The 27,638-nt window shown below is 40.3% G+C and overlaps 1 protein-coding gene and 1 long non-coding RNA gene across 2 annotated transcripts; one reads left to right on the forward strand and one right to left on the reverse strand.

The window, feature by feature from the left end:
- Positions 1 to 2,153: 2,153 nt before the first annotated feature.
- On the reverse strand, positions 2,154 to 27,151 carry LOC123752296 (glutamate receptor ionotropic, kainate 4-like). The gene is made up of 5 exons (XM_045734352.2): positions 26,851 to 27,151; positions 6,432 to 6,552; positions 4,497 to 4,544; positions 3,946 to 4,057; positions 2,154 to 2,786 (listed from the first exon to the last, which is right to left on the reverse strand). The coding sequence occupies exons 1-5, from the start codon at positions 27,139 to 27,141 to the stop codon at positions 2,552 to 2,554; spliced, it is 807 nt and encodes a 268-aa protein (XP_045590308.2). The 5' UTR covers positions 27,142 to 27,151; the 3' UTR covers positions 2,154 to 2,551.
- LOC138354431 (uncharacterized) lies at positions 9,987 to 11,068 on the forward strand. The gene is made up of 3 exons (XR_011223559.1): positions 9,987 to 10,063; positions 10,171 to 10,296; positions 10,440 to 11,068. It is a non-coding gene; the product is annotated as an uncharacterized lncRNA (long non-coding RNA).
- Positions 27,152 to 27,638: the final 487 nt, after the last annotated feature.

The raw sequence follows: 27,638 nt of genomic DNA on the forward strand, positions 1-27,638 counted from the left end.
GACGGGATTTTTTTTTTTTTAACTGTGTTTTCAATTGTATTTCATGTGAGAAAAATCTCCAATTCCTCTTACCGATTGCTTTGTAATTCGGCTCAAAGTTGCATTCGAATAGACGCGTGTTTTTATATACCTACTATATACAAGCTTCTCCTATGACAGGAAAAAACATATTTTTTTTTTTGGGAAAGCAGCGCCATCTGTTGCACGTAAGAGCAACAGACGCTGTAATCTACGAAAGTTCTTCACCGATTGCTTTGAAACTTTGATAAAATGTTCCATTCAAATATGGGCATTTTTATATACTTACTATATAGATTCCACGCCTGTGTGAGGTAAAAATATTCTTGTTTTAAAAACAGCGCCATCTGTTGCACGTAAGAACAACACACGCTATACTAAATATATTACGATTCCATTTCAATGTTTCTGATTGCATTGATAAATTGAATTTTCATAGACTTTGATTTATTTTCATTTTGATTTAATTATTTTGTGTGACATTGCATTGGAATTGAGCTGTGTTGTTTACCTTACCGTTCATTTCGTGAGTATAGTTTATTTTTTATTTTTTCCTTTTTTTCAGTATGTTTTTTTTAACTGTTCTTATTTTTGAGTGATGGGAACATCAGATCATCTGATGTTCCCAAATTTCTGATGGGAACATCAGATCATCTGATGTTCCCAAATTTCTGATGGGAACATCAGATCATCTGATGTTCCCAAATTTCTGATGGGAACATCAGATCATCTGATGTTCCCAAATTTCTGATGGGAACATCAGATCATCTGATGTTCCCAAATTTCTGATGGGAACATCAGATCATCTGATGTTCCCAAATTTCTGATGGGAACATCAGATCATCTGATGTTCCCAAATTTCTGATGGGAACATCAGATCATTTGGGAATGCATTGAACGAGGGAGTGGGGAATGATGGGGGAGGACGAGAGGACAGGGGAGATGGGGATGGTGGAGACGAGGGAAAGGAGAATGGTGGGGAGGACAAGGGAATGGGGGAGGTGGGAATGGTGGGGAGGACTGGGGGATAGGAGAAGGTTGCTGTGACTACGGGCTCACCATAGTCCGTGCTACTTGGAACTTTTTGTTCCAGGTAGCGAATCTTGAACAACAACAACAACAAAGGTTGCTGTGGCTCAGCAGCGCACATGCGTTGCTGAGCCACAGCAATGCGTGGCCGGGTACAGCTAGTATATAACTAAAAAAATAAAAATAAAACTATTATATGGTATACTTACTTATAATTCGTTTTGTTGAAGCCAGGATGCCTGTATGTGTAACCCCCATAACAATTTACTGTTAGTTGAACAGATGCATTAGATGAAAGGAATCATGACCAACCATTTTTTTTTTTTTTAGATATATAGAAGAATTGTTACATTCTTGTACAGCCACTAGTACACGTAGCGTTTCGGGCAGGTCCCTGGAATACGATCCCCGCCGCGAAGAATCGTTTTTTCATCCAAGTACACATTTTACTGTTGCGTTAAACAGAGGCTACAGTTAAGGAATTGCGCCCAGTAAATCCTCCCCGGCCAGGATACGAACCCATGACATAGCGCTCGCGGAACGCCAGGCGAGCGTCTTACCATTACACCACGGAGACTGTAAAGATTTGTCTCGTCCGGGAATCGAACCCGGGATCCCCAACTGTGAGTGGAGAAATAAGCCAACTGTACCAGCTACGAGATCTTATCTTTACTTTTTGAGATTATCAAGACCTTATTGAGAAGAGTGTAGAGGGTTTTCATGGCAACATTGCCTGCATTCTCACCTATTCCGTTACTAACCAGAATCAACGATATTTAACCTTAGAGACCAACTAAGGAGGAGGTAGTGAGCCTTCAGGGGGGAATATATCTGCGGTGAGTCTAAGTGAGAACATCTGTGTTGAGCACCAGAGACAACATCTGTGTTGAGCACCAGAGACAACATCTGTGTTGAGCACCAGAGACAACATCTGTGTTGAGCACCAGAGACAACATCTGTGTTGAGCACCAGAGACAACATCTGTGTTGAGCACCAGAGACAACATCTGTGTTGAGCACCAGAGACAACATCTGTGTTGAGCACCAGAGACAACATCTGTGTTGAGCACCAGAGACAACATCTGTGGTAAACATTAGCTAGGGAGAGTAAAGAAATAATTAGTTCGTGTGCTCTTTATTTTTGGTCACTGTGAGAAGGGAAGGGAACTATCAGGGGAAAAGCGCCAAGCCATTACGACTATACAGCACTTGGAAGGGATAAGGATAAGGATGGGACGAGGGGAAAGGAATGGTGCCCAACGTTTTGGGCGGTCGGAGATTGAACGCTGACCAGCATGAAGCAAGACCGTCGTTCTACCGTCCAGTCCAAGTGGTTGGGTAAGGTCACTGTGAGAACACGGTAACAATGTGTATCATTCCTGTATGTTGACGCTGGCATCCCCATTCAGGTGTTTATTACGTCTTAAAGGTAAATAAGACTGTATAGTGTTCAGCCATTGGGGAAAACGAGTAATTTTCGAACGCCACAAGGCGTTCTGAACACCTCAGTGAGTTGGAAATGTCCCAGGGCGATCAGAACATTGACATTTTCTGATCGTGTAGAACACGATCTCAGCGACGAAAACGCAGCAAGCGCCGCCCACGCCCACCGCCCACAGCACCAGCACGCCGCCCATCTTCTTCAGGTTGAGCGCCTCCGCCTCTCCGCTCAACAGGTCGGGAGCGACGCAGGTGGAGTGTGGCAGCTCTACTAGTTTAGCCGTCCTCATCCACACTAGCCTAGTGAGACACAGAAACTTATAATATAATATAATATAATATATAATATTACTAGGTTATGTTATATTATAGTTATAACTATATATATAATATATTATAATACATCTACTATATGTTACCATGTATAATTACAATGTTACCATATATAGTTACTACCCTGAGTTACAATATATTATTAAGTGTTATAATATATACATTTCTGAAAACTTAACAGCGTAAGTAACTTGTACTGGGTGGTATGTATCACCAGTCTACTGGTAGACGGTAGAGTATACGGTTACTGGTAGATACTATATACACAAGCTGCTGGGTCCTAGTAGACGCTACCATATACAAGTTACTGGTTCTCACTGGTATAAGTTACCAGTGATGCTGGCATTTGTTGGATGATACTGGCACTGAGTGGTGAGGGAGGGACCCTGAGCGGTGAGGAGGGACCCTGAGCGGTGAGGAGGGCCCTGAGCGGTGAGGAGGGACCCTGAGCGGTGAGGAGGGACCCTGAGCGGTGAGGAGGGACCCTGAGCGGTGAGGAAGGCACTGAGTGGTGAGGGAGGGACCCTGAGCGGTGAGGAGGGACCCTGAGCGGTGAGGAAGGCACTGAGTGGTGAGGGAGGGACCCTGAGCGGTGAGGAGGGACCCTGAGCGGTGAGGAAGGCACTGAGCGGTGAGGAAGGCACTGGGCGGTGAGGAGGGACCCTGAGCGGTGAGGAAGGCACTGAGAGGTGAGGAAGGCACTGAGCGGTGAGGAAGGCACTGAGCGGCGAGGAAGGCACTGAGAGGTGAGGAAGGCACTGAGCGGCGAGGAGGGACCCTGAGTGGTGAGGAGGGACCCTGAGCGGTGAGGAGGGACCCTGAGCGGCGAGGAAGGCACTGAGAGGTGAGGAAGGCACTGAGCGGTGAGGAGGGACCCTGAGTGGTGAGGAGGGACCCTGAGCGGTGAGGAGGGACCCTGAGCGGCGAGGAAGGCACTGAGAGGTGAGGAAGGCACTGAGCAGTGAGGAAGGCACTGAGAGGTGAGGAAGGCACTGAGAGGTGAGGAAGGCACTGAGCGGTGAGGAAGGCACTGAGCAGTGAGGAAGGCACTGAGAGGTGAGGAAGGCACTGAGAGGTGAGGAAGGCACTGAGCAGCGAGGAAGGCCCTGAGCAGTGAGGTACTCACAGGTCGTCAAAGAGAGGTTTGAGAAGAGAGTTCTTCGGGAAGCCAAGACCTCCGATCTCCAAGAAGAGTGGCTCCGAGCTGGTCTTAAGCCGACACACACGACCCGACCCCTCTGCCGCCCGCCACACACACCAAGGCATGTCAGTATGTAATGTAGTTGAAGAATATATGTATGTATATATGTATATATATACATATATATATATATATACATATATATATATATATATATATATATATATATATATATATATATATACATATATATATATGTATATATATATATATATATATATATATATATATATATATATATATATATATATATATATATATATATATATATATATTCCATCTATTCTCAAGTATTAATAACTACTGAGTGCGTGAAGCCAGAGTGCACATTCCAGCACTCAGACGACTGGGACATGAAGTGCAGAGTTAAGTGAAAAATATAAGTGGTGGTGTCTATATATTATTCTTATACTGTCAGTCAGTGGTGGGTGAGATTACTGTGAAGATGACGGAGACTGTGGCACTGTTGTTCTCACCGTGCTTGGCGTACTGGTCCAGCAGGTGGTCTTGGACGACGTTGTTCACTGTACGGAAGGTGATGGGGGGGGGGGGAGGTTGAAGGGTCGATAATGGGGGTAGATGATAGAAGAAGGTGGATGGGGAATATGTGATGGGGGGGGAGGATGGGGAGAGAAAGAGTTAGTATACTGGGTCACACTATTAATACTAACTTATATTTAAGAATATAACGACTTTGTACTCTGTCTTACACAAAGTTTAAGTGTCCCTTCAGGGGTCGGCCACACCTGGGACGATCACCGGCTGCTTCAAAAGAATGTAACAACTCTTGTATATATATATGTAACAACTCCTGTACAAGAATGTAACAACTCTTGTATATATCTCAAAAAAAAAAAAAAAAAAAAAGCGCTCCGTTTGACTACGATGTTAAACCAACAGTTATTTTTGGTACCATACAGGTGCTACATGGTTAGGTCGTTAGACACATAGTAGAAAGGTCAAGTGTCACACTGCTAAGACAAGGCTGACCTCCCACACATGGTTTACGAAACCCTCGCGTCACAAGTAACGAGATCTGTAAATCTCAGCTCCATCATAGCAGTAGAGTAGGCATTTACTAAATAGTTTAAAAGCATATAAGAGCTACGAGGGCATTTATAACAATAATAATATTGCATTCAGAGCACATCTGCTCGTTCATTTCCACACATTCCAACGTGGGGAGGGGATACAAAGAAACTTGACGACTCTTCCTAGGCTGGTTAGTACTCTCATAGCTCTTAAGGTGTCTGTGGATCCCTTCCCATGTTGGAATCTGTGGAAATGAACGAGCATATGTGCTGGCTGCTGCTGGAGACCAAATTGAATACTTCATACCCAATACTCTTCTACAAATTAGAGGTATTGTCAGGCAACATCACCGTGACAAGGTAACTGAGGAAAGGAGGATAGAAGCTCTACGATGGTACAACATGGTTGTAGCTGGCAATCCCAATCATTATGGACGAAGAAGAGGTGGCCGCGGGAGACAATCAGTAATAGCGAGAATCCGTCTTGAATACAAATACCCACGGAGATTCGGATTGGAAACAACATGAACAAATCCACAAGGGCCGTGACGAGGATTCGAACCTGCGTCCGAGAGCATCCCAGACGCTGCCTTAATCGACTGAGCTACGACATGGTCAAAAGAGTTCAAACCAAAGTTCTACTGAACTTACTGGATCGTGCAGCCTCTCTGAGACACAACCCAGGGTTTTACACAACTCCCCCATGCACTCAGACGCAGGTTCGAATCCTCGTCACGGCCCTTGTGGATTTGTTCATTTGATGCATCATGCTATTGTGATTTCTGTGTGTAATTGGCCACAACAGTTGAGCAGCAGAGTTGCTGAATCTGTGATGAGAGTGACGGACACCGCCTTGAACACTATCTAGGAGAATGTGGTTGCAACATCTGAGAGACATTAGAAATATGTGTAGAGTAATAAACCCCACATTGTTTGAGTTAGGAAAATACCATTTGTCAAATATAGATACTGTTCTTAAAATATTCCCCCATTTTGCACCCGCAAGATAACGTAAGATTTTAAGGGTTGACAGATGTTAATCTTGTTGTTCGAGAAGCTGTTCACTTGAGACAGTTAAGCAAGCCCCAGCTGTGTCTGGGTACAAGTGACAGGATGAACAACCCAGCGGGTTTTCTTTCTATTTTGGGATGTGTGTACATGCTGTTATAGCGGTGTGTCCACTCACAGGATGAGTGACGCTGCCCAATAAAATCGCTCCTTGGGGCAAAATAAAATAAAAATACCAACCTCATACCGCTTGGAGCTCGTCAACTGTTGAGTAAATACTAACGATTCGAAGATAAGAGCAACAGATCTCTTAAGTGAACACGTGAGCACTTGGTAAGTGCCAGACATGTGCCAGAGGGAGTAGTGACTTACCTAGGAGTGCGAGGCGCTCTCTCAGAGTGCGGGCGATGAACTCCTCCGGGATGTCGAAGGTGACGTGGCTCCGTATCTCCGCTCTCTTGAAGACCCGCTGGTGGTCAGGTATAGGTGAAGTCTGGGGGCGAGAGACAGCGGCTGGAGCCTCAACAACCACACTTAACACCACAAGGGATTAACATTGTCGCTCTGTGTATCTCTGTGTATTAGTGTAGTACACACACTAATACTTCGACTGCTACACCAGCTCGTGTTGAAGCCTCCCTTAAGTACCACCTACATGATTACGGTTTTATGGGTGTAAATTTTATTGACTTTATTTTATTGCTGTATAATTTATGGGTGTATACTTTATGGGGCATATTTTAAGGGTAAATTGTTTATGGGGCATACTGTATGTGTGTGTACTCACCTAAGTGTAGTTGTTGTATTAAACACATTAATCAAGTTGCAGGTTAAAGGGGGAGCCATGATGTGTCTAAAATGGGGACTAAAACCATACACGAGCACCTGGACAGGTGTGGCACTTGTGTCACACCTGTCCCAGGTGAATGCAGGGTGATCTGTCTCAGCTCGTGAGAGATACCCTGCTCGCCTGGTTCTAGTCTTCATGTGTTTAATGAGGTGTATGTGGTTAGGATAGGGTGAGCATGTGAACATGTATAGCAGATATGTAGCAGGTGTGTGAGTGTGTATGTGTTGGGCTGTTCGCATGGTGAAGAGGAAGTAAAGGCGAGATGAGTGTTGAAAGTGTATGTTTTGCAAGCATAGAGTTGTGTAGGTGTGTGTGTGTGTGTATGCTTGAAGCATAGCTTGAGAGAGTTGAAGCATAGGAGCTAGGGAGATCTAAGCATGGTTCAGATTTGACGTGCGTGGTAGTGCCGTGAAGGAATGGGTTGGGAGCAAGAAGGGTATCTTAGCAGGAGGTGGTGGGCCTGCTGTGTGTCCTTTCTCGCTCTGAGTGGGGCGACGGCGGCGGCGGCAGGACTTCTGGCTCACACGGTGCCAACACCGAGCATCAGCAGGCCTTAGAGACCGGGGGCAGTATATGGTAGGTTGGAGATAGGGTTGTGAAGAAAGGGGGGGTTATAGGGGAAGGGGGTGTGTCTGTCTGTCTGTCTCTCTCTCATTTTCAGTGAGAGAGTATGGAGAAGCGTGTGCATGAGAGTGTAAGATCGATCGATAGATAGATGGAATAATGTACTGAGGTGATGAAGGTATACTTACATATGATTTTTGTAGGTAAGCCATCTGCAGGTCATCTGGATTCCCTCACCAACACTTTCCGGGGTCCGCGGGGGTATGGAACACCCTAAAACACTTATCACTCTGCTAAGGGGGTCATAACAATTTATTCTGATGCACTGAGATCCGCATAGGCTGTCCACATATACTCACGCAGCCCCGGAGAGTTAAAAAAACCGCACATTAACCAAAGGACCTCTATTGAGGTCTCCCTCTGTCAAGCTGTGGTAACCGACCTGTGAGATTTATATTTATTTAATTTATATGAATTTATATTTACGTTAATTTATATACTTCGATAGCAATTTGTATGATGTTAAGTGGACTGTATTTCTACAATAATCTCATAATCTCACAAATCGATCCTCTACACATTAGGGGGGTTTATATTAAATTTATATATATGCAGCCAATCAAACTACAGTATTAACTACACATTGAAGAGGTTCCTTATCTTATTGTACAGCAGGCCTTAGTCCACCAGGTATAACCAGGATGTAGACACCAAATTATCCTCTTTGAGGTAGCTTCCATCACCCAGTAACTGGTACACAAAGCATGCTTCCTCGTCTTGACCTGTCAAAAGGGTGCTAGCTGTAAAGCCAGAATCCTAATATATGACAGCTATATCAGAGAAAACACTATACAAGGAACCATAAAGACCTGGCTTAATTACCTTTAGTATGAGGCGATCTCGTGCTCTAACTGGGTCACCCTATCTAATGACATTAATGGCCACAAATGATAGATAAATGGGTTTCGGCAGAACACTTAACTTGTATTTGTTGACAGCGTGTTGATGATGGTACACCTTTGGTTTCCATAACACTTCGTCCAAGTAAAATTAACAGGAGCCGAATTGCTCCCGTGAGCCTCTGGTCTAAGTACAATAACAATGGCTGACCACTCCCTCCTCCCTGACGCCTGGCTTACGTTGTCCAGATTTCAGAAAGTGATAGAAGGGTCACATTTACTCTATTTTAATTCTGATAATTAAGTTAATTTATATGAGATGTTTTTATGATGGTAAAGTCCAAAGACTATTGTATTTAAGAATAATACCCACCATAATAGGTGGTGAATTTATAATAGTATGTGGTAAAGATATCCCGTTTTCTATAGACGGTAATTCCACTACATGTTACATTTTCTATGGGTTAACTTGTTTATACAACACAGCAATATTATCTGTCTGTATGATATTATTAAATGGTGTCGGATTTTCCAACACAAGCCTCCATCAGATCAGATCAAACGGAGTCGTCAGCCAGTACACCCTCCGAGGGAATATTTGTAGAGTAGAGAGTCCGTTCACAAACACACAAATACCACAGAGACTTAAAACTATTCATTAATGGAAGGCGGACTGTCAGGTCTCCGTCAGATCAAACTCAGATGCCGGCCCATTACACTCGCACAGAGATCGATGGAGACGATAACCTCAGAACAACCGATGAGGGGATGATTTTCTAAACTGCTTAAGCCTTGTTCTGTGCAAAGGGTAAAGTAATATTTCATGTACATTTGTAGACCACAGAGAGAGAGAGCGTGAGTTCATCCCACGACATCTGCATGGGATGTTCTCTTTCCATACATTATCAGAGGAGGAGGTCTGTCCCGGTGAGCCCACACCAACCAGCAGTCTGTCGACTAATGATATGTTGTCAGTCATACACTCCCACTTACCCAACCGCATCTGGTAGCCTCCAACACCAGCTCCAACTCTCCCTCCTTCAGCTGTTCATCATCATCAATCACCTGTCAGTTCATTATACCCATTCCTCGAGCGACCATAAACGCGAGGTCAGTCCACCACGAGCATCCCTTCAGTGTGTGCCATACCTTAGCATGCTACATCATGGAGTCCCTTCAGTGTGTGCCATACCTTAGCATGCTGCATCATGGAGTCCCTTCAGTGTGTGCCATACCTTAGCATGCTGCATCATGGAGTCCCTTCAGTGTGTGCCATACCTTAGCATGCTGCATCATGGAGAGACGAACTTTAACAACCTGTACGAAGTGTGATATCCTATACTCCCCATCACCAAATCCTCACTGTTGTCTGGAATGTGAAAGATGTGGCAAGTCTGCCATAGGTCATTACGACATCAAGTGTATGCGATGTCACAAGATGTTTAGCGACAGTCATAAGCATATCACTATTTTTCCCACAGATCCTTTTATTGCAAGGTTAATTGCATATGTGACTTATTATGTGCAAAGTAAACACTCTTATAGTGAGAGATTATTTACTAAGCAAGACTGATACAAACTACACCATTAAATATATATTTTATTTTTAAATTTCAGTTTAGAGTTGAGTGGTGTGTGCTTACAGGGACCACCTCACGATGTATGGTGACAGAAGGAAGTATCACACAAACGTAAGCCAGATTTATTACTACTGCTACTACTACTATCTGTATTACATAAGCTTTCACCTAATAGTTCCCTCCTATATCTATGTTGCATAACGTTATTTCCGTTTCAGGTTACACTCCTTACCATACTCGCAGAGGAGGACTGGCCGATGTTGCTGACTCAGTAATACCTCCACTCAACACTCGGCTAAGGTCCACTACCCATAAATCCGTTCAACCTTCTTATCACTCCATAAGTAAGTTAATAGTACGTTATTTCAGTTTTATATCTTATGAATATAAATTGTCATCTTCTAGCCTCTTCCATCACCTTCTTAAATTTACATATTTTTTTATATATAAATATATGTTACGTTATGCTATTTTTTTCTTGCTACAGATACCACACCGCTATGGCCTTGGTAAATACCAGTGAGAAGAGTGACAACAGAGAAGAGAGTTGTGGAAGTAGGGATGACTCAGCATCGTTATTGTCGACGTCTGACAGCACAGATGAGCAGCCTATGCCTCGAAATGGGTCATACTCTACAGCTCGAGGAGTTGGAGGCTACTCCTCAATTACACACCCACATCATGCCTCCTCACCCTCTCCTCTACCACCAAGCAGTAGCAGCAGCAGCAGTGGCAGTAGGAGCTGCAGCAGCAGCACGGGCAGTATCAGCAGCGAGGGAAGTCAGGATGACCTTGAGTGGTTAATGCTGTCATCTGATGCTGAAGATGATGCTGATGGAGCACTCTTCCCTGTTGGAGGAGATATAAGCGCACCCTCACCGCCACCCCCACACACCCTCAGCCCTCCTCCTCCTCCTCTCGCACAGCCTTCCTCCTCTCGCACAGCCTTCCTCCTCTCGCACAGCCTTCCTCCTCTCGCACAGCCTTCCTCCTCTCGCACAAGTAATACAACCACAAGTCCAGCACATGTTAATACTTCCCCTCGGGTGTATTTAAGAACATACAGAACATTTTTCATTGATGAGATTCGAACCCATTTCTCTCCTCATCATCCCTCCCTACTAATTTACCCAGACATCACACTGATTGTGCGGAATTTAAATATACGTGAAGATGAGGAAACAGATTTGCTGGGCCCAATCAATAATGATGAATTTCCTATATGGGGAACGGGGAACGGGGAAGGGGGGGGGGGACCTCGAACAGTTACTCAAGAGGAGATAAACCCAAAACCCAAAAATAGGGTTGTACTTGGAACAGAAGGAAGGATCTAGTGTCTTGGTTGAGTGTCTCACAAGTTTTTACATCAACTGCGCTCAAATTGAACACCCTATAAGGGTGTCAAGGAGGAGAGGCGTTGAGTTCACACGTTGAGTATCCTGAAGGTTTACAGGGGGGGGGGGGCGCCTTGCTTTCCATCCAGACGGTGAGGCAGATATCTGCCTTATGCAATGTGTTGCCGCTTATAAATGCCTAGCTAAAGGTATGCATCTAGATAATATTCGCGCTAGATCTGTGAGTGCTAGCTGGTGTCTTAAGACACATTAATTGGCCAACAGATATTAATTCTGCAGTAACATTTGAGGATATCACTAAAGTAGAAAAAATAAATAAAGTCAGAATCTTTGTTTATTCACTAGAAAGTGATGAAAATACAAGACGACGACGGCACTATATCACACTAGTTAGGAAAGGAAGAGGTGAGCATAAAGACATTATTTCCTAGTTAATGTTGGAAGCTCAACATCTTATATTGATAAAAGATTTTAACCAGTACATCCACAATATTAACTCACACCACGAACGATTCCCATCTTACCACAACTTTTGTCATTGTTGTTTGATATCACTTCCACCTACACCTATGCTAACTCACGAGGAGTCGTGTAATATCGCATCAAACCTTAAAGTTTTATTCAGAAGAGCGAAAGGTCACGTTCCGTAACTATGGGCGAGGATATGGACCTAGTCACGTGTGTTTCTATGATTTTGAGTGTATGCTGGATTAGTCAAACCCCAAAGGGATGATTGAATTACTTCACAACGGGGCAGCATATGCTTATATTATCATTGACAGACAGATGAACATTGTTGAGAATGACACCCATTTAAGTAAAGACGCCATCAGTCACTTTCTAACCACACTAGAAACCTCATAGACTAGAATCAAGAGGAGGGTTAAGTCAGACATCACGACCACACAATAAGACTTCATAATTATAAAGTCGCCTACTGTGATAGATGCAATTTACAATGTATATATTCCTATAATTTCCTTTACACTTTTTCACATAAATTCTTGTATGATTTAGGGTTGATCCTAAACGAGATGAAAGACCGACCTGAGATGAAAATAGATATATTGACTAGGGATTTATTTAAGGTTATGAAAGTCGACGTAAACAAGTTACGATTTTTGGACAGTGTAGCCGTTCTCAATGGTTCACTGGGAAGAATAGGTAATGATCACATTGGTAGTGGGAAACCTACAACATTCACATTGGTGATGTTACGGGGTGTAAATATAGACGTCATCCCTAAACTGTTAAAGGGTAAACAAGCCTTCTGCTATGATTACTTATCATCTATGAGTGTGTTAGATAAACCACATCTACCTTAACGTGATAAGTTTTACAACACACTGAAAGATGAAGAGTTGTCAGAAAAAGATTATAAGCAGGCATTAGATTTTTTTTATCTAGCCCAATGTCGAAACATCAGAGACTATCTCGTTCTATATCTCAAAGTAGATACTGGATAGTTGGCAGATGTGTTCACAGTCTGGTGAGATACAATGCTTACTCTCTACAAACTGGACATTTCCCACTACATTTCTCTACCATCATTCATTTGGGATGCATTCTTGCTTAAATCTAAAGTTGAACTTGATGTGGTGTCAGACCCATTGTTATTCAACTTACTCTGCCGGAATCTCCGTGGTGGGTTCACAAGTGTAACTAGATAATACACAAATGTGAAGAACCAGCGCACAGGCTTAGATCTAGGCGACGATAGTAGCTACATCATCTACCTCTGTCTCACAATAAACATGATGTGCTGTTAGACTAAGGTTTGGAGAATATCACGTGTGATGGACCAAAGGGATACTGGGTGTTGTGTGATACAATGCAGGTTAGTCCAGAGGTTGCAAGGTATATGGATGAGCTCCCCCTAGTTCTTTCTCATGCATGCATTGCAGAGGATCACATTTCACCGTATAGTAAGAATATTCTTACAGAAGAAAGGCATAGGATGCCTCAAAAAACACTAAATTAATCTCTTCTCACCTTCCTCAGAAAGATTACCTGGTTAGTCTTGACTTGTTACAGTTGCTCATGCATATTGGATTAGAAGTAGCTAAAGTTCACGACATCTATAAATTTGAGCAGGAGACCTACCTTAAAGACTTCATTGAAACTAATGTTCGTGAACAAGCCAGTACCAAATGTGCGATAAAAAAAAGGCTTTCAAACTCGAATCAAACTCTATACATGGGAAGAGCCTCACAGATGTCTCTAGTATGGGAACAAACACTATTTTCCCATCACAGATCGTAAAGCTTTCCTAAAATGTGCTCGCAACCCTTTCTTCAAACATAGTCTGTTGCTAAGTAAAGACCGTGTGATATATACTATCAAGCAGAAGTCTGTCCTAGTCAACACTCCTATATACCTTGGCTTTCACATACTCCAAATTGCTAAGAGACGTCTCTACGAGTTCTGGCATGATGTGGTATAACAAGCGTATGGAGAAAAAGCAAATCTATTATATACAGATAGTGACTCTTTCATCATTAAATTCAACTGTCAGGAGGACAACTCTTTCAACTGTGTTTGAAGAGCTGAATAAGACTCCTCTCTTTGACTGTATGGATTTTAGCAACTTTCTTGACACACACACACCCATCCTACTCAACAGCACGTGAAGGTGAACTAGGTTTGCTCAAGTCAGAAATTGGGTCTTAAGATTATTAACCAATTAATTGCTCTTAGACCTAAAACATACTCTTTCACCACACAGGATGGAGAACACAAGTGTAAGTGCACGAGGAGGTACCTTACCACCTCTTGGAGGTGGTAAGATTCTCACATGAATCATTTCAACACACGCTTGAAACAAATACTTCAATCAGGTTTGTGCCGAGATCAATATGTAATGTGGAAGGAAAAATCTGTACATTCCATAGTACATGTAGAGGTTTGACATCTTTCGAGGATAAACGATACATTCTAAGTCCAATGCAGTTTCTAGCGTATGGGCGTCCAGATATCCCAAATAATGATGATGGTGAGATGCATGTAGCGGTGGATGAGGAGGAGGGTGAGGGGTGGGGGGTAGAAGAAGTATCTATGGAGGAGGTTGACGAAGTGATAGAAGGAGCACAACTGCAGAAACATTGCTCATATTCTCTCCATGGAGGAGGAGAGATGCTTCAGTTCCTGGACTATTCAACCCTCGCTAGATATACGTTGAACAATTTCGTTACGTTAGATAACACATATTGGTAAAACTATATACTATAAGGAATAGGATGTGATATACAAGTGAAATTGATGTTTATTATTATTATTATTATTATTTTTATTATTGTTTGTGAGATATGTTAACGGTAAGAACTATGATTAGTTTAAAAAACTTATGATGTATTTATATATATATTTATATTTATGTGAATAAACACGTGTAAATAACTAATGTTTGTTGTATAAATACCAACACCATTTCATTAGTTTTAGTAATCTTAATGAAGCATTAATCATGGATAGTTCCTATGATATAATCCAGGAGGAACAACTTGATATATTTCGAGGTCCATCTTGGATTATTATAGCTGGCTATTCTAACAGTGGAAAGTCCTTCTTATGCGGTAAACTTGTAAGGAAGTATCATCACAAGTTCTCCTCGATAAGTGTATGTGTTGGGGGTTACTCCGATTTATGGTCGGACCCGCAAATTAAAAGGAAAATGATCGAGCATTCAACTATTATTGATCCTGTGGAAGAGAGAGTAGATAAGGTGTTACACATTTTAGTAATCTATGATGATCTTTTTATGGAGAGTACTAATTCTAAAATCGTATCAGACATTTTCACTAGATGAAGACATCTCAATGTCTCATTTATATTAAGAACTCAAAATATTTTTTTTCCAGGTAAATATTCGAGGAATATTACTTTAAATGCTTCTTATTTCATATTAGTTATATCAAGAGACCTCTCACAAATTGAAACACTCGGACGACAAATATTTGGGAAACAGGATTCAAAGAAACTTGTGGAGTTATATAATAAAGTTATTAGCAAGTCCTACGGTTATTTGTTAGAAGATCTGGGCTTGAACACTCCCTCTACTATAACATTATGCGGTAATATTGTTCACAAACCACCCAATCAGATGATTTACCAATGGTGAACAAGAAAGATGTACTGGAACGAATATATAACAACCTCTCATCTACCAGCGGGTTTGGAGGGGTACAGAGGTTGTATAATGCTGTAAAATTAATTAACTCCAGTATAACTCTATTCGATGTAAAGGATTATCTAAAAACCTGAGATGCATATACTCTACATTATTCACACCCACGTAAATTCACATGGCGACGAGTATTAAGCCCCAAACCACGATTATTTCAAACTATAGACCTGGTCAAGATGAGTTTATTGTCAAAACATAACGATGGAGTGAAATACTTACTTGTATGTGTAGACATATTTTCTAGGTTTGCCCAAGTATTACCGTTATCCAGCAAGGATGGAAAAAGTACAAGTAAGGACTTTAGCTTTAATTCTGGATACACCACAATCTCAGGGAGTACGTAAAATTAATTCTGATCGAGGGGGTGAATTTTACAATGCCTTTATGAAGAAGATGCTGGTGTCAAAGAATGTTAAGTTATACAGTTTATTTTCTCAGGAGACCAAGGCCTCAATTGCTGAGAGGTTCATACGTACTTTAAAAGCTAAACTTTACAAGTATATGACAACACAAAATACTTTAAACTATATGCAGGCTCTACAGAAATTGTGAAAACATATAATTTATTCTCTCACAGAGGATTGAAGGGAAAGATACCCCCGAGGAGGTTCATACACTATCCTCACCTAGTGAGTATGCGGATCAATTTGATTTAATGTATAAAACTCAGAGCAAACCAAAGAGACCTATCATTCCACGATTGGTTGTTGGTGATACTGTACGTATCACACTATCAGACCATATTTCCAAGTTTAAGAAAGGGTTTAAGCACCAGAACACACGCGAGATCTTTACGGTTATGTGAATTGATAGGAGTCAACACATCCCATTATACTTCCTGAAAGATTTGAATAGGGAAGAAATTGAGGGTGGGTTCTAAAACGAGGAATTAACACCTACACAGATACTGTATCCCATTCCTTTAATACTGAAAAAGTATTGCGCAAACGCAGAGAAGAGGGTAAACTTTAGTATAAAGTTAAGTATACTGGATATGATAAGTCATTTGATCAGTGGATTGATGCTGACAACTTATTACATTTATAATGAAGAAGCTCTTAGTTCATAAATACAAGGAGCTGATCCAGCTATTATCCTAGCTTCAGTATTCCTCAAGAAAACAACTGATTAAAATATTTAAGAAACCGCATATAAATTGTTTATCTGAGATTTTTAATAACTTTTTAAAAAAATAAATTACCTGTGTCTGACAAAGTAGTTAAGAAGTTGAAAAAAAATATAAATTACTTATTCGCTTATTAATATGCAAGAAGCCTTCTGTAACAACTAAGAAACGAATATTAACCAGTAAATGAGGGGGAAGTATTTTATTTATCATCCTGCCTATCGCAGCTAGTTTAATTACGAGGTTGTTCACCAGATGAAAATGAAGGAGTTTTATCTCTTACCTCGTAAAATAATGGAACGCGGGAAAGTCACACATGGTCCTGCATATCAACCGATGAAGAGTCCTCAGATAAAGACTAATCGTTCCATAAAACATTTAATAGATTTGAAATTGAAAGTAAATGACCACGAATATGCGAGATCGTTGCTAAATCATTTTGATGAAAGTGGGATGGTTTAATAGGATCTGAATAGAAATTTATTGGCACCCATAGCTGGTATTCATATAATAAATGATATCATTCATAAAATGAATGATCAGTTTAAAAAAGCAAAAATCAGTTTTTTTACCAGATAAATTACTCATTGTTCAACTGTTTTTCACATTAACTTTCACACCTTGAGATTTACTCTACAATGGCACTGCTAGCAAGCAAGTACACGATGCTCTTTCAGTTAAGTGAAAGGCGACTGTCAAGATTGAACCCCTCCAGTAAAAGGAACACTTTCTGGATCATATATTAGCAGGTGAGTGTGTATATATATGCTGGAGGAGCTTTTCAACTTGTGACAAGCAGCCTTGTACCCTGCATGTAATCAATATTGTAACTTTTTTTGTGTAATGACATTTTCAAATAAAGTTAGATAAATATACACACTTAACAAAAGAATAGGGGTGGTAGGAGAAGAAAATATCAAAGTGTTCAGTGAAGATCCACAAGGTCTTCTCTGAGTACTCTTTATTTTCTTCTCCGAGGCTATGGGTCCCTACACTTGCACCAGAGGTGGTACCCCTTCTATATATATATATATATATATATATATATATATATATATATATATATATATATATATATATATATATATATATATATATATATATATATATATATATATATGTCGTACCTAGTAGCCAGAACGCACTTCTCAGCCTACTATGCAAGGCCCGATTTGCCTAATAAGCCAAGTTTTCCTGAATTAATATATTTTCTCTAATTTTTTTTCTTGTGAAATGATAAAGCTACCCATTTCATTATGTATGAGGTCAATTTTTTTTTATTGGACTTAAAATTAACGTAGATATATGACCGAACCTATCCAACCCTACCTAACCTAACGTAACCTATCTTTATAGGTTAGGTTAGGTTAGGTAGCCAAAAAAGTTAGGTTAGGTTAGGTAGGTTAGGTAGTCGAAAAACTATTAATTCATGAAAACTTGGCTTATTAGGCAAATCGGGCCTTGCATAGTAGGCCAAGAAGTGCGTTCTGGCTACTAGGTACGACATATATATATATATATATATATATATATATATATATATATATATATATGTCGTACCTAGTAGCCAGAACGCACTTCTCAGCCTAATATGCAAGGCCCGATTTGCCTAATAAGCCAAGTTTTCATGAATTAATTGTTTTTCGAGTACCTAACCTACCTAACCTAACCTAACCTAACTTTTTCGGCTACCTAACCTAACCTAATCTATAAAGATAGGTTAGGTTAGGTTAGGTAGGGTTGGTTAGGTTCGGTCATATATCTACATTAATTTTAACACCAATAAAAAAAAAATTACCTCATACATAATGAAATGGGAAGCTTTATCATTTCATAAGAAAAAATTAGAGAAAATATATTAATTCAGGAAAACTTGGCTTATTAGGCAAATCGGGCCTTGCATAGTAGGCTGACAAGTGAGTTCTGGCTACTAGGTACGACATATATATATATATATATATATGTCGTACTTAGTAGCCAGAACTCACTTCTCAGCCTACTATGCAAGGCCCGATTTGCTTAATAAGCCAAGTTTTCATGAATTAATTGTTTTTCGACTACCTAACCTACCTAACCTAACCTAACTTACCTTTTTCAGCTACCTAACCTAACCTAACCTATAAAGATAGGTTAGGTTAGGTTAGGTAGGGTTGGTTAGGTTCGGTCATATATCTACGTTAATTTTAACACCAATAAAAAAAAATTGACCTCATACATCATGAAATGGCTAGCTTTATCATTTCATAAGAAAAAAATTAGAAAAAATGTATTATTTCTGGAAAACTTGGCTTATTAGGCAAATCGGGCCTTGCATAGTAGGCTGAGAAGTGAGTTCTGGCTACTAGGTACGACATATATATATATATATATATATGTCGTACCTAATAGCCAGAACGCACTTCTCAGCCTACTATTCAAGGCCCGATTTGCCTAATAAGCCAAGTTTTCATGAATTAATGTTTTTTCGTCTACCTAACCTACCTAACCTAACCTAGCCTAGCTTTTTTTGGCTACCTAACCTAACCTTACTTATAAATATAGGTTAGGTTAGGTTAGGTAGGGTTGGTTAGGTTCGGTCATATATCTACGTTAATTTTAACTCCAATAAAAAAAATTGACCTCATACATAGTGAAAAGGGTAGCTTTATCATTTCATAAGAAAAAAATTATAGTAAATATATTAATTCAGGAAAACTTGGCTTATTAGGCAAATCGGGCCTTGAATAGTAGGCTGAGAAGTGAGTTCTGGCTACTAGGTACGACATATATATATATATATATATATATATATATATATATATATATATATATATATATATATGTCGTGCCTAGTAGCCAGAACTCACTTCTCAGCCTACTATGCAAGGCCCGATTTGCCTAATAAGCTAAGTTTTCATGAATTAATTGTTTTTCGACTATCTAACCTACCTAACCTAACCTAACCTAACTTTTTCGGCTACCTAACCCAACCTAACCTATAAAGATAGGTTAGGTTAGGTTAGGTAGGGTTGGTTAGGTTCGGTCATATATCTACGTTAATTTTACCTCCAATAAAAAAAAATTGACCTCATACATAATGAAATGGGTAGCTTTATCATTTCATAAGAAAAAAAATTAGAGAAAATATATTAATTCAGGAAAACTTGGCTTATTAGGCAAATCGGGCATTGAATAGTAGGCCGAGAAGTGCGTTCTGGCTACTAGGTACGACATATATATATATATATATATATATATATATATATATATATATATATATATATATATATATATGTCGTACCTAATAGCCAGAACTCACTTCTCAGCCTACTATTCAAGGCCCGATTTGCCTAATAAGCCAAGTTTTCCTGAATTAATATATTTACTATAATTTTTTTCTTATGAAATGATAAAGCAACCCTTTTCTCTATGTATGAGGTCAATTTTTTTTTATTGGAGTTAAAATTAACGTAGATATATGACCGAACCTAACCAACCCTACCTAACCTAACCTAACCTATATTTATAGGTAAGGTTAGGTTAGGTAGCCAAAAAAAGCTAGGTTAGGTTAGGTTAGGTAGGTTAGGTAGACGAAAAAACATTAATTCATGAAAACTTGGCTTATTAGGCAAATCGGGCCTTGAATAGTAGGCTGAGAAGTGAGTTCTGGCTACTAGGTACGACATATATATATATATATATATATATATATATATATATATATATATATATATATATATATATATATATATATATATATATATATATATATGTCGTACCTAGTAGCCAGAACGCACTTATCAGCCTACAATGCAAGGCCCGATTTGCCTAATAAGCCAAGTTTTCATGAATTAATATGTTTTCTCTAGTTTTTTTCTTACGAAATGATAAAGCTACCCATTTCATTATGTATGAGGTCAATTTTTTTTTAATGGAGTTAAAATTAACGTAGATATATGACCGAACCTAACCAACCCTACCTAACCTAACCTAACCTATCTTCATAGGTTAGGTTCGGTTAGGTAGCAGAAAAAGTTAGGTTAGGTTAGGTTAGGTAGGTTAGGTAGTCGAAAAAACATTAATTCATGAAAACTTGGCTTATTAGGCAAATCGGGCCTTGAATAGTAGGCTGATAAGTACGTTCTGGCTATTAGGTACGACATATATATATATATATATATATATATATATATATATATATATATATATATATATATATATATATATATATATATATATATATATATATATACATATATATATATTATTAAATATGACCAAAAAAGTAAGATTAATAATTCTAACACGAATTTTCTCAATATTTCTTATGGTTTTTTCACTGTTGATGGTAATTGAAAAATCAATTCTCCAAAATTCATTTTTATTTCTAGTCTGACGCGACATTTGAACGCGTTTCGTAATAACTTATTACATTTTCAAAGACTTTAGTTTACACACACACACACAACTATAACTTTGCAAACGCTAAACAGAGTTTAAAAAGCTTTGGTTTTATACCCGCAATTGGGTGAGGTGATATGTTACAACAGTTTTGGATGAGGTGAAAACAAACTTTCAACACAAGACAGAACACGAAACAATGGGTATAATATTATTTTAAGTTAAAGATGAGTTTGGATGAGGTGAAAACAAACTTTTAACCCAAGACAGAACACGAAACAATGGGTATAATATTTTGTAAGTTAAAGGGAAGAATGGAAGTAACTGCAAAGGGCCTATTGGCCCATATTTCTTGATGCTTCTATATTGGTGCGGAGTCTTGAAGTGGGTAGAATATAGTTGTGCATTAATTGGCTGTTGATTGCTGGTGTCGACTTCTAAATGTGTAGTGCCTCGCAGATATCAAGCCGCCTGCTATTGCTGTATCTATCGATGATTTCTGTGTTTTTTGTTAAGACTTCTCTGGTGATGGTCTGGTTGTGGGAAGAGATTATATGTTCCTTAATGGAACCCTGTTGCTTGTGCATCGTTAATCGCCTGGAAAGAGATGTTGTTGTCTTGCCTATATACTGAATTCTTTGAGGCTTACAGTCCCCAAGTGGGCATTTGAAGGCATAGACGACATTGGTCTCTTTTAAAGCGTTCTGCTTTGTGTCTGGAGAGTTTCTCATGAGTAGGTTGGCCGTTTTCTTGGTTTTATAGTATATCGTCAATTGTATCTTCTGATTTTTGTCTGTAGGGATAACGTTTCTATTAACAATATCTTTCAGGACCCTTTCTGTTGTAACATATCACCTCACCCAATTGCGGGTATAAAACCAAAGCTGTTTAAACTCTGTTTAGCGTTTGCAAAGTTATAGTTGTGTGTGTGTAAACTAAAGTCTTTGAAAATGTAATAAGTTATTATGAAACGCGTTCAAGTGTCGCGTCAGACTAGAAATAAAAATGAATTTTGGAGAATTGATTTTTCAATTACCATCAACAGTGAAAAAACCATAAGAAGTATTGAGAAAATTCGTGTTAGAATTATTAATCTTACTTTTTCTGTCATATTTAATAATATATGTCTACAGGAAAGACTGCTACCAATATATATATATATATATATATATATATATATATATATATATATATATATATATATATATATATATATATATATATATATATATATATATATATGTAATGTGTAAGTAGGATTACTTGGTAATAAGACGTCTAAGAAGGTAGCGTGATGGATACACAGGTGATATATGCCACCAGCGTATCTGATACAAATTTATTCTCAAATAACAATCCGGCATCTTTCCACAATCAGTTGTTTAATCGGTTAGAATTAGATCCGATGAAATTGTATGAAATGTGCCTATGGAAATTACTTCTCTCTACATCTCATTATGTTATTAAGCATAATAATCCCAAGGCATATATACGTATAGGGCTTATGTGCGAGAATGATGTTGGATGAGTTATTTGTATTTAAAGTAATTATTATCATCCGAAGTTTTAGCTGGAACTATAAAAGAAATTAATCACTTGATCAATGTAGAAATACTTACTATATTTTCAAACAACACCAAACTGAGTTTTTTAGGAAAGGCGCTTAAACAATTTACGCCTAAATACGGAACAAAGTTTATTAAGTATGATTTTTCCTCTAATTCAAACAAGTTTAATACTGTGATTAGTGAGGAGAATATTAGCTCAGCGATGGGACAGAGAAACGTTTGTAGAGTTCATTATCATTCGGATGTGCTCTCGGGAAAGTGTTAGGTGTAGTTCCCGAATGTGAATATTTGCAAAGAGAAGAAACGCCTCGAGTGTGATTGACACGTGTCTCGTGCCACCAATGCCTAGAGGTGGGGTTGATATTCAGTGCATTTATTGTGATAAGATCTCTTTTACTAGATACGGCAATCAGTCCGCTAATATTTTAGATCTAATATCCCCAAATGGAAGTGACAATAGCAACAATAAGAAGCTTTACGTACGGCTTAACACCAATATGATAAACGGAGTCAGTATCACTATTAGAGATCAGGATAGGACGCCCATACATTTTGATGAACGTGGTTGTACCATAGCAGTCTTACATTTACGTCCTGTAGCAGGAGGTATATAATACCAGCACGTGATGTCTACTTTTCATTCGCCAGAAACAAGTGGTGAAATGCATGTCAACTTTATCCCCCCCTCTGTTGAGGAATTATACATACTGCTAAGCTCTTCTAAAGGAGGTTGGACTGATGATATATGGGTTTTCAACAGTAGTAGGCATTGTACACATGGAGGACAGATACTATCCTTTTTAAGCGGGATAGCGCGACGAGCGGCTCCCATTATAATGAGAACACTGACACCAGCCACGCTCAGCTAGGGGAGAAGAATGTGTTACATGACATTAATAATGACAAACAAACTTTCAAACAGTCTTCTAAGAAACGTGGAGTTGAATCATTGACAGGAGTATGGAAACAAATTATTGTGGAGAGGGGGGGGGGAAGAGTGCAGAAGAAAAAATTTAGTAAACATTCAACGATTTACTAAAGCAAAATATAATGATGTTTTTTTTTCACATCGTGACAACAACTGGGTACAACGCTCTAGGCCTTCAGGTGCCATTAGAACGCTATACTGCTGCAGTTAGTGAGGCTTTCCCTAAAGTATTTTCTTCCCAATTGGTGGAATCAACTATTGCAAGCAGACAAATAGTGGATATATACCTGTGAATTCTGGGGTGAATAAAAAGTTTACAGACACCTATTTGGAATTCATCGTAAAGGGAGTGAATAGTTAGCTGGTGAACTTATCATCTTATCCTCTATTGCTTTGGAGTTGTCTATTGATCTAACTGAAGAAGATGGAACAACCCCTTTAGGAGATGCTAAAAACATCTTGTTAGTGAACGGATTGTCGCAAACTCTATTCAAATCAGCTATTGTGTATTTTAATGAAACAGTAGTAGAAACTAGTTCCTTATTCTCATTCTGGTCATACATAAAGCTATTATTTATGATTTCGGGATGTAAAGCAACGTGCTATGATAAACTGTCACAATTTTTTAATCATGTTGATCCTAGTAAAATTGAAGCTGCTTATTTCACTAATGCTGCGGCAGGAGAGAAGCAAGCGGATGACAGATATGAAAGCAAGCGGAGTATATACCTGCTTCAACCTAATGTTGTATGCTACATCTGTTAATGAATATGTTTTGGATAATGTAGATATTAAAGTGTGACTTGAACTACAACCAGATATATGGGTTGTGCTCAGCGATAATGAACAAGCCAATTTTAAATATAATATCAGGTCCGCACGTCTGTGCATCGATAGGGTTGTATCCTATCCTGAGGGATTAATAGCCATTAATAAGGCCATGGTACAGAAAAACTCCCCTATTACTTATACTTTCAATAAAACTTTATATATAAAACTTACATATTTTGTATAGATAAGTGCTCGATAACTTTAGACCAACCATGGGGTACTGTGATACCCGAACATTGATATATGGTTATCCTTGATATGGAGGCAGTGTCTGGAGCGTATAATCGTAACCCTCTTTATTTGGAAAACTGTGAGCTTAGTAAAGTATTAATATCCCAGAATAGCACCAATATCGTCAATAACGGGTGTGACTTCCCTCATAACTGTGTCAAGTTGTATTACACATCATTACATGCCTTAGGGTTTGATAGACAATATATTGACTTATGATGCATATGTGAATGGCAGAATAATACTGGCCATTAATTTACAACCTGAAGATATAGACGACACCATCTCACTTGAAAAGAATGGTAATCTGAGGATTGCTTTGGAATTTAAATGCAGTGTAACTAGAAATAAAGTCATTCTAGTTTATGGATCTAGAACAGGAGTGATCAGCATTAACACAGAGCGATGAGTTATTTGCGATACAAGGGGATAAATATTATTATAATTATGAATTGTTTGGAAATAAATGAAGCGATTAGGAGTAATTTAGGTGTACGGGTGAATTATCAGAATGTTTCCTAGCTAATGATGTAATTGAAAATAGTGAGAAAGGTAAATAGACAGTCTGTGATGTTTATAATCAACACCCTAGACTCGGATTTCCATAATAAAATGGGGCATTGGATAACATTCTATGTATATAATAAGACTAAAGATCGAACCAAGATAGTTATACTAGAGAGTTATGCCAGTCCTACAATAGGAACATATTCAAGTCATTTCGAAGAGTTTATGTCATACTTCCAAGATTATGACTTAAATATTATAAAGAAAAGGATACAATCCCTAAACAGTTACTTTTGAGGGAATTATGGTGCTTCCCCCCTCCCAGGTGCTCGTGCACGGTTCTAGTCCCCATTTTCCCTACTGACATTGTATTAAACACATTCATCAAGTCTACAGATCGGTTTACTACGTTAGCAAGAAGGCACAATAAGGGGCTATCAAACCTATGACGGCTGTGACTGAGAAGCTAAAACAAAGAAGCAACCTTATTATTATTATTATTATATTATTATTATTATCACTGTAAAACGTCTTAACTGTTTCATAAACAATTAAATTATATAAATGCGTAAACATTTCCTAAGTATAGAGGAGGGTTTAAGAAATTGACAGATGATTGATGCCTGATAGGTGAAGAAGGGAGGAGTGTTACCGGATGTGGTGGTGGTGGTAGGGATATGAGTGAGGCCATTAGCCCAAACAGCTCACTACCCTCACACAGCCTATGGACAGCCTATGCGGTTCTCAGAGCACGAGAACAAATTGTTATAACCTCCTTAGCAGAGTGATAAGTGTTTTAGGGTGTTCCATACCCCCCATGCCCGTCCACCTCACGCTTTCAGGCCCCGGAAAGGGTTAATGAAGGAATCCAGATGACCTGCAGATAGCTTACCTACAAAAAAAAAAAATATATGTATTAAAGGAGGAGTCATGATGTGTCTGGTCGAGGTGTCCCATGTGGTAATGAAGCCAAGGCATCACCTTCAGCCCCTGCCAGGCGGCGTCCTCCGCGCCTGCCAGGTGGAGCCCTCCCCCTCTGCCAGGCGGCGCCGTCTGCCCCTGCCAGGCGTCACCCACCGCCCCTGCCAGGCGGCGCCACAGCCCACATCGCATATGGAAAAGGTTCTCAGCGACAATGACAGACCCTCCACAAGGCATCACCTTATCCTCTCCGAGGCCACTAAACCTTGACCTTCAGGTAAATATCTATTGCCTTACATTTTGTCTGTCTCATCTGTCACATCCGTCTGTGTAACATTGCCTTCCTTCTCTCAACCCGCTGTTGTCTTCCCCTCCCGTCTCCTCCCTCACAACCCCCCTGCGGTTTCCCTTCCCTCCCTCTCACACCCTGGGACTGTCTCTCCCTCCCTTCCTCTCACACCCTGGGTCTGTGTGTCTCTCTCCCTCTCTCACCCTGGTGCTCTCTCCCTCCCTCTCACACCCTGGGACTGTCTCTCCCTCCCTTCCTCTCACACCCTGGGGCTGTGTCTCTCTCTCTCCCTCTCTCACCCTGGTGCTCTCTCCCTCCCTCTCACACCCTGGGACTGTCTCTCCCTCCCTTCCTCTCACACCCTGGGTCTGTGTCTCTCTCTCACCCTGGTGCTCTCTCCCTCCCTCTCACACCCTGGGACTGTCTCTCCCTCCCTTCCTCTCACACCCTGGGTCTGTGTCTCTCTCTCCCTCTCTCACCCTGGTGCTCTCTCCCTCCCTCTCACACCCTGGGACTGTCTCTCCCTCCCTTCCTCTCACACCCTGGGACTGTCTCTCCCTCCCTCCCTCTCACACCCACCTTCATCTTCTGGTACTGGGAGAAGACATCGTTGATGCTGAGGACGTAACCCATGTCCAACAACTCCCGCACGGTGTTGGGCAGCTGCTGCAGGCGGGGTATGGAGAGGAAGGCCGTCAGGTTGCCGCTGTACACCGCCACTACCACTATGGCCGCCATCCACGTCGCCGTCAGCACCATCCTCCCTCCTGCACCGCCAGGCTGCTGCTGCGAGCCTGCGCACGCGCTCTCATCAAACACCAAGTTCACAGCTGCGCTTTGTAAGATCTGACAACACTTAAGTGAACTCATATTCCTGTGAAGTGCCACTTGTGCAACTTAAACATTTGAGTGCACGACAACAAAACTTATGGACAAACTTGCCTATAAACAAAATAGTTTTAAAGCAAGTGGAGAAAGCCGTAGAGACGGTGCTGGCGGGGACCCTCCTCCTCCTCCTCCTCCCTTCGTCAGCGCCGTCAGCGCCGTCAGCGCCGTCAGCACCGTCAGGGTGGAGTGGCTGACTGCTCCAGGTGGCGGCCAGCGCCGCCCCCGCCAACACCAGGACCCCGGCGATCACACACCAAGTCTGCACAACCACCACCACCAGGTGCTTAAATTGAGCAAGTGTTCCTGTTACGGGTGCTGCTGAACTGATATGTTCCAGCAGACACCCGCATGGTGTTCCAGCAGACACCTGCATGGTGCTCCAGCAGACACCTGCATGGTGCTCCAGCAGACACCTGCACGGTGTTCCAGCAGACACCTGCACGGTGTTCCAGCAGACACCTGCATGGTGTTCCAACAGA

The sequence above is a fragment of the Procambarus clarkii genome, chromosome 63 (assembly GCF_040958095.1).
Source record: "Procambarus clarkii isolate CNS0578487 chromosome 63, FALCON_Pclarkii_2.0, whole genome shotgun sequence".
Classification (NCBI taxonomy): domain Eukaryota; kingdom Metazoa; phylum Arthropoda; class Malacostraca; order Decapoda; family Cambaridae; genus Procambarus; species Procambarus clarkii.

Excerpts from the sequence above, each read along its gene's own strand:
- LOC123752296 (XM_045734352.2), bottom strand. The coding sequence starts at position 27,141 with ATGAGTTCACTTAAGTGTTGTCAGATCTTACAAAGCGCAGCTGTGAAC. Across the intron at positions 6,553-26,850 it reads CCCAGTACCAGAAGATGAAG|ACTTCACCTATACCTGACCA; the intron begins GTGGGTGTGAGA and ends TCTCGCCCCCAG. Across the intron at positions 2,787-3,945 it reads AAACCTCTCTTTGACGACCT|GCTAGTGTGGATGAGGACGG; the intron begins GTGAGTACCTCA and ends GTGTCTCACTAG.